Source organism: Pogoniulus pusillus, chromosome 6 (assembly GCF_015220805.1).
Source record: "Pogoniulus pusillus isolate bPogPus1 chromosome 6, bPogPus1.pri, whole genome shotgun sequence".
Classification (NCBI taxonomy): domain Eukaryota; kingdom Metazoa; phylum Chordata; class Aves; order Piciformes; family Lybiidae; genus Pogoniulus; species Pogoniulus pusillus.
The window spans coordinates 8,714,104-8,721,866 of NC_087269.1; the positions used below are offsets into that span (position 1 = coordinate 8,714,104).

A 7,763-nucleotide genomic window follows, 5' to 3' on the forward strand; every position below is an offset into this window, starting at 1 on the left:
CCTCCTGTAGGCCTCCTTTAGATACTGGAAGGCTACAAGGTCTCCTCAAAGCCTTCCCTTCTCCAGGATGAAGATCCCAACGTAATAAAAAAAAAATAATTAGTTTAAATCCCAACTTAGTTTAAAACAAAACAAAACAACAAAACAAATCAAGCATTTAATACCTATTACGTGTAAATTCAGTGTCACCCTGCAGCACCTGCTTACTGCACAAATAAAGAATCCATCAAATAAATAAATCACTAAATATTAAATAATTTATGCAAAGTCAGACTCAAATCTACCAAGGAGATAAATATTTGAAGTCAGCACAAGACTCTGACCAATTAGGGCTATCTAACCTCTTCTGCATGACCTTTAGACTGCCTCAGCTTGGTGTTGTGGGACCACCAAGCTGAACAAAAGTATTAAAAGTAAGGTACCATCAGCCCTCCTGTCCTCGCCGAGGTAACTTCACACAAAGCTGCAGATATGGCACTTCGGGACACAGTTTCATGGTCACGGTGGTGTCACCTCAATGGTTGGACTCGATGATCTTAGAAGTCTTTTCCAACAGAAAGAATTCCATGATTCTACAGCATTCCTTTAGCTCACATGCCACCTGTCTCCAGCCAAACGTGCTTTACATAGGAAGCAATTTCATCCCTCGCTCCTCAGGTGAAACTTGCTGAGAAGGGAGGGAGCTAGCACAAAATGAATTTAGCAGGTGGTGGCATGGAAACCCAAAGGAAAACAGGATTTGTCACAACTAGAGCAGGCTGCAATTTGCCACGACTTTCACAACGGAGAAGTCTCCCACTCGGGCTGTAAATCTTTTCGGCCACGCTACCATGCAGTCAACGCATAAATGAGTTGCCAAGTCATTCTCTGCACATACTAAGTTGCTTTTATTAATCCAGAACTGCATGCTACAGATACTGTACAGCATGAACATTTATTCATTACAAAAAAAAAAAAAAAAAAAGGAAAAAAAAAAAGGAAAAGAAAACAAAAATAAGGAAAAAAAAGGAAAAAAAAAGAAAAAAAAATTGGCTTCCAAACCATTAAAAATGAAAATCGGAATAAGAGCATAAAACGGAACAGTAACATCACAACTGTTAGGAAACATTCAAAGTATTCACAAAAAATGTTATAGTTAGCATCTTAATAAACCAGAGAAAAATCTGAGACAGTTTTACAATCGCTTCATGTCAACTACAATGGCACTGAATGAACAGATGAACAATTTTTCAGCTTTATACAGCGGTTTTTTTTGCAACATCAACATGCCTAGGTTTTTTTTTTTTTGTCTTTTTCTTTTGTTTTAAGTTTGCTACCTACCTGTATGTAGTAAGTGTACATAAAAGTGGCAGTCTGTTTTTTTTTTTTCCTTTCATGAATAATCTAATATACAGAATTTGGCCCTTAAGGGTTTAATACCTCTTCATTTTAAATGCTTTCCGGACAATCTGCTACCAAACACATCTGTTATAGGTGACATTAAAACTACATACATATCTACCTATGTAACATCACAGCAAAACATGATGAACAAAAAAATTACAGCATTTCTTTCATTAAAAAAAAAAAAGAAGAAGAAAAGAAAAAGGGAAAAGAAAAGATAGGAAAAGGTTGTCGGGAGAAAGGTAAAAGTCACTGAGAATTTTGGCACAAAAAAGTTTTTGCACACAGCCTACAGTCCTAATGTCGCAGGGGATTCAGCTGCAGTTCTGAACAGGAGACACTTGGACCTTGCTATTTTTCAAACAGTGTTGCTAAAAATTCCCATGCTGAATTTTTCAAGTCTTTTTTATTTTTTTTTATAATGGGTGATGGCTTTTAAAGCAATTTCTGGCTTTTTTTTTTTTTCCTTCTTTAACACCATTGATAACTTGAAAAAAATGTGAACATCCATTTGGTGGCAACTGTGTTTCATATAGACAAAAGAAAAAAAAACCCAAACGCTCAATCAGGAAAAGAAAAAAAAATTACAAAAGAAAAAATCACACGAAGAGAAATTGCCCAAAAAAAAAAAAAAAATCACAGAAAAAAAAGAAAAAAAAAAGGAAAAAAAAAACTTAAATCACAAAATAAAACAATTACAAAAAGAAAATTAAGAACAAAAATCCCAGGGGAAAAAAAAAATATATATATACACATTTATATATAAACTTAAAAACCTTGTACAAATGAGTTGTTATATATAAGATGCTTACACTAAAGGAAAAAAATAAAACCAACCAAAAACATCTTTATACAATGTTTCAAGAGAAAAAGAAAAGAAAACAAACGAACAAATGAAAAAAAAACCACATTTAAAAAGGGACAACATACAGATACAACAAGCAATTTCTAAAGCAATAAATACTACTGGTCCAATAGCGTTGTGATACTTTTAATCGTTGAGTAGCGTTTCCCTCCCCACCCCCTCAAAAAAAAACCAAACACAACCCAAAACCCAACCAAACCAAACCAAAACAAAGAACAACACCATGGAACAAGGTATATTAACACGTTATTTTTTTTTCTTTTTAACCCCTTTGTTTCTGTACATTTAAACAATAACGAGTAACATCACAAGAAAGGTTGTTTCACACGAGGAAGAAGAGGAAGGAAGGAAAAAGGAAAAAAAAAAAGAAAGAGGGAAAAAAAAAGAAAAGAAAAAAAAAAGTAGTTGTAGTAGTAGTGGCACCGAATTTGTTGTGCCCTTCAAGGTTTAAAAACCAGATGTAAAATGATTGGTTCGCAAGCTCGTATTTAATACAAATAATAAAGAACCAATGCCTCCGGCAAGGGCTGCTTCAAAATTGCTTCTTTCTTTCTCTCTCTCTTTTTTTTTCCTTTTCTTTTTTTTTTTTTCCTCTTTTTTTTCCCCCCCCCGTTTCATTTTTAAAATCAGTCTTTAAAACTAAGCTATTGGAACTACATAACAATTATGTATATATATATATTTTTTAAACGCTACAAAGACTTTTAACAGCTGTTGATAAAAATTTTGGCAGAATCATGAGAGGCTTTTTTTCTCATCTACATATTTAAAAAGGAGAGAAATTGAAATAAGAATGGGTCAAATATTGACCAATGAACTCGATAAAACATCAACTAATGTAGCCACATGGCACGAATTAAAAACAAAAACGAGGAACGACGACGAACAGCGGACAACGACGAGAAGGAAACCAAATAATAACAAAGAAAAGCAAAAAAAAAAAGAAGAAAAAAACCCCAACAAAAACCAAAACAAAACCCCAAATCCCAACAGAATTCCATCCCCCCCCAAAGGAAACTGAAAGGGCTAAGGAGGCTAAAGCTATTCTAAGGACTTGGTTACAAGGGAGAGCGGCTGGGGCTGTGTCCCCGCCAGCGAGCTGTGGGAATGCAAGGAGGACGTTGAGGGCTGTGCTAGGGATGCGGCGGCGGCCGGCGAGAGGGCGGCCGGCGGATGGTCCAGGGCCCCGTTGGGGCAGCTGGCAGCAGGCAGGGCGCCGGGCTTGCTCGCAGTGCTCTCGGCGAGGACGAGCGAGGATGGCGGCGGCATCATGACCAGGTGTGCCAGCGGGTCGGGCTTCAATGAGAGTGAGAGGGGTTGCGTTTGTTCAGTCTGTGGTTTCGAGTCTCTGGAGGGGGAGGCGAGCATGGTGGGGGAGGACGGAGGAGAGTCTAGTAAGCTTCCATCTGAAGAGGGTGGGCTGACGCAGCTGCCTTCACCTTGTATGTAGCGAACGCACTTTTTTTTTCTCCTAGAAACAGGGAGAGAGTTCTCTGTGAATAAAGGGCTGAGACGCCGATGGAGAGTTACCTAAACCAAAGAGCCGCCAGGTAGCTACTCTGGGCGCTGTGCAGGTGGCACCTGCGCGCTGTCCTGGGGGTCTGGTGAGGTGTCCTCAGCACCGGGCCTGCTTGGGAAATTCCCCTTGGCTAACAGATTTGGAAAGGATTCACGAATTGTCTCTTCGTTCCCCTCCTCTTCAGGCTGCCTCCTTTCCTTAATTATTTTTAATAATCAGAAAATCCGAGAAAGACATTTTTGGAGCCCACTGTGCTAATCTATAAACTTTACTTTCCTCCACAAACAACAACAAAAAAAAGCAATTAGGAAAAAAATTAATCCTTCTAAAATATTGTCTTTGGATAGTTGATGGGGTCTCATAATGCAGTCCAACTCAGTAGGGCTACCTCTACACCTGCATCGCCTGCCATCTCTTATGATGCGCTGCCCTTGGCAGGTAAGGACAGCTGCAAACTACTGCTCATTGCTTTCTCCTCTGTTAAGAACCACACCAAATCCAGAAATGTCAAGAGCCAGACAAGAGGGAAATATAATAGAGAGAGAACAAGAGAGAGGGGAAATAAAAACAAAACGAACAAAGTGAACAGAGGGCAGGAGGGGGAACAAAACAAAACAGGAAAAGAATAGGAGAAATTGAGTATGATCCAAAATAACAAGAATAACTGGTTGTATGGCCTGCAGGTTGTGGCTTTAAATCGATTCAATTTTTGTTTTAAGGGAGAGTGGTAGATTTGGGAAGCTGCTCTGCATCTGGGCAACTTTCCCCTGAGAAGCTATCCATGGAATTCCAAAGTGGGATCCAGTTTCAGTAGGTGAAGTGTACGATGACAGGTACAAAAGTGAGGAGCAACATGGAGCTTATTTCACACCAGGGAATATGAGAGTCTTGCAAGAGCTGCTCATCTTCAAATAAGTGACCCGACAGAGATCTTTTCTCCTCCCTCTGTCCACTTAATAATGTAAAGGAGTGATGAAAATGATAGTTTCACACCATCTCTCTTGCCAAGTATATGCAAGACAATTCTCACAGCAGAACATCAATAATGAGGCAAACAACCACAGCATCTAGCAGAATGACATTCAGCGGCCACCTTGACCCTACTGATGGCTCTCCAGCTCTCCTATTCACAAGCACACTGTCCATGGGAAGTGCTGAGCAGTCATCACACAGCCCAAGATACATGACAAACTCTGTCTAGAGCAGCTCTGCCACAAAAGCTTTAGACATTTGGCTAAGCTGCACAAAGTCACTATCGTGCAGTAGGTTGCTCTCCCTCTCCAGTGGATACCTTGTCCTAGGCTCAGCAACTTCATAAGAAGAAGCAACCAAGCATGGCAGAGCAGCTCAATGCTGCTGGGTGGCACTCCCAAATCATGCAGGTGCCCCAGCTACACTGCAGCTTCTCCGTGTTCTCTCCTGTGTATGGGAACTGTGTTTGATTTGGGTTAAACCCAAGTCTGCTGTCTAGGCAATGGGACTAGATGTTTCTCAACTGTAAGGGAGACCTAACTAGCTTGATCCCATGGCGCAGGAAGGCAACAGCAAACCTGGAACCCCATCTTTCCACCAGCTTCAGTGAGGGACCACTGCTGCAACTTCCCTTCCCTCCAGAGACTCAGGCTGAGCTCTCCAGTTCTGCTCCTCATTCAACATGGCAAGGTAAGGGGGAGTTAGGACTATTAGTTTTAACCACGTTAGCCTGCAGATCAATACATGCTAAAAAACTAAAGACAACCATGCAACTTAAATGTTAAAAAGAAAGGGAAAGATAAGATAGGAGACAGCTAATGAAGGCTGGAAACCATGCTTTATTAGAGCAATGTTAAAAGACAGGAAAAAAATTAATTTGGTGGGCTCAAAACAGAACATGTTAATTCTTCTACAGTCAACAAAATGTGGGAAGCCTCCAGCTCCTGGCTAAGGACAGTCCTGCTGCTCTTTCTCCCTTTCCCTCTTCTCTCTCTCACCCCTCTGTAGCCTCATCTGCGCAGCGCTACCAGTGCCACAGTTCATGTTTGGACCTTCTATTACAGCTGCAGTGGCAAAGCAGAACAGTGATGCTTCACAAAGCTCACTGATAATACCTGTGTGGAAAGGTGGGTTCTCTCTTAATTTGGAGACTGCAGGGCTCTTCTCCATCCCCAAATTAAAACAGTTTGCAAGCAGAAACCCACGTTCTGCCTGTGTCACTGATGACGGTCCAGAAGCCATTCAACTGGATTGCTCTGAACCTACAAGGCAGTTCATTATTTCACTGGAGGCAGTCTGAATCCAGTATGCCAAAAATTCAAAATTATCTTAAAATACTATTTAAGTTCTGTGGCCTGGAAGGTAGAGTTCCCACAGCAAAGGAGACCTAAATCAGGTCCACTTGACATTCTGACTCTGTGGAGTTTCCAACCTTTTTAAAACTAAACCCACTGGTCTATTACCTGAAGTAATTTTCCTTTAACTAGGATTAAGGGAGTAGATTCCATCCTCTGCTTTTGTTGTATATTCATAGAATCAATCAGGTAAACCTCTTTATAATAGTGTGACTATTTTTTAGTCTGAAAAACCATTCACTTAAATCATGATGGTTCAAGGAGGGGACATTACTTCAACCTGTGCCATTGCCACCATGTGTTGTGGTCATATATGTGACAGGTTTAGGTGGAACAGAAAGGCACAGATGGTAAAACCCCAAACCCTGCACCAGAAGTGAACATCACCAGGCGATTCTGGTGAAAGGGAGGAAGTAAACATCCAAGGGACATCATGCCCCCGTTTTAATTGCCCGAAAGTGGCAACAAAAATACTACAAATACTCCCCCCTCAAAAGCACTAGTGAGGATTATTCACTTGTGCATTGCTCTGAAAGCATCATCTGCTACACCAGTCCAGCAAACACCAACAGACTTGATTTGGCTTCTGCTGCCCTTGAAACTAGCCCCAGGATAGCACCAGGAAACCTGTACTGCTGCAGCTGTCATGGGTGAAAGCTACAGAGGCTGACAAGGATTTTTTCAGTTGCTCTGAGCAAGGACGTCTGCTTCTACTGCAGTAGCAAATATCTATCCGAATGCTACCATGCTAGCAAATGTCATGTTATAATGGTTAGGACCAGACTAGGAGAGAAATGCTGTAGTACCTACTGATAAAATGCCTCCATGCATAAGCCAAAGACCAAAACAAAATGAAAAGCAGCTGGCTATTATCAGCAAGTCTAAAACTATCAGCTACACCACTGAAGTTGTCTCTGATGTGCTGCAAAGACTTCTGACCGAAATCTTGTCTAAGTTTAGAGAGTGTTTATGTTTCACATGTAACCTAAGCACTATGCAGACTGAATGAGAAGTCCCTTTGCTGATAAAACATAGATTTAAAAGTATGTTGTTTACTTAAGCAGCAAGGGAAAGATAAAGGAACACAAACACGATGTGTCCCTACTTGTGGTACGTGGCACACAGAGCCTGACATGCTCTGAATAGTCTATCTCTAGACTACACAAATATCTGCCAGTAGCATGTGGTGAACTAACCACAGAATAAAGCCTAACTAAACACAGCATTCAAGTCATTGGTTAGCATGAGATGCTGAGGCCCCTGACACAGTGGCTACTCAATTCTTCTGGACAGATCTCTTCTTTCTTTAAGAAACTGCTGCTTTCAAAGCTTATTTAACATATGCACTGATACTGATACCTCAGACCTGAACCCCAGGTATCAGCAGGTCTTGAATGGGACAAAACACAATTTGTTGGAAACACTTCTGGTGCCTTATCTGGTATTTTGAAACACAACCCACCCTCAGTCCCTGTTTTCCTCGACACTGAGCACAAACAAGACTGCGTGCATACACAAAATATGATGGACATCTGATCTACATTCTAAATGAGATGGAGCACATGGGGCTGGTATGAATAAGGGGAAAATGTGGGAGAGGAATCACTACACACAGAGTGTGGTTTGGGTTGAAAATACCTACCATCATAATATTCCAAATTCAAAGACT

At 40.8% G+C, this 7,763-nt stretch overlaps 1 protein-coding gene across 23 annotated transcripts in view; it reads right to left on the bottom strand.

The window, feature by feature from the left end:
* Positions 1-2,117: 2,117 nt before the first annotated feature.
* TCF7L2 (transcription factor 7 like 2) overlaps positions 2,118-7,763 on the bottom strand; it is a 240,101-nt gene continuing 234,455 nt past the window's right edge. For 18 of the 23 annotated variants that reach the window (XM_064144371.1, XM_064144370.1, XM_064144363.1 and 15 more), the window contains one exon: positions 2,118-3,719. In XM_064144371.1, the coding sequence (XP_064000441.1) occupies positions 3,290-3,719 (430 nt within the window). In that variant the 3' untranslated portion in view covers positions 2,118-3,289. Of the gene's footprint in view, positions 3,720-5,871; positions 6,002-7,763 lie in introns of those variants that run through there. The other 5 variants (XM_064144388.1, XM_064144387.1, XM_064144383.1 and 2 more) reach the window with 4 other exon arrangements.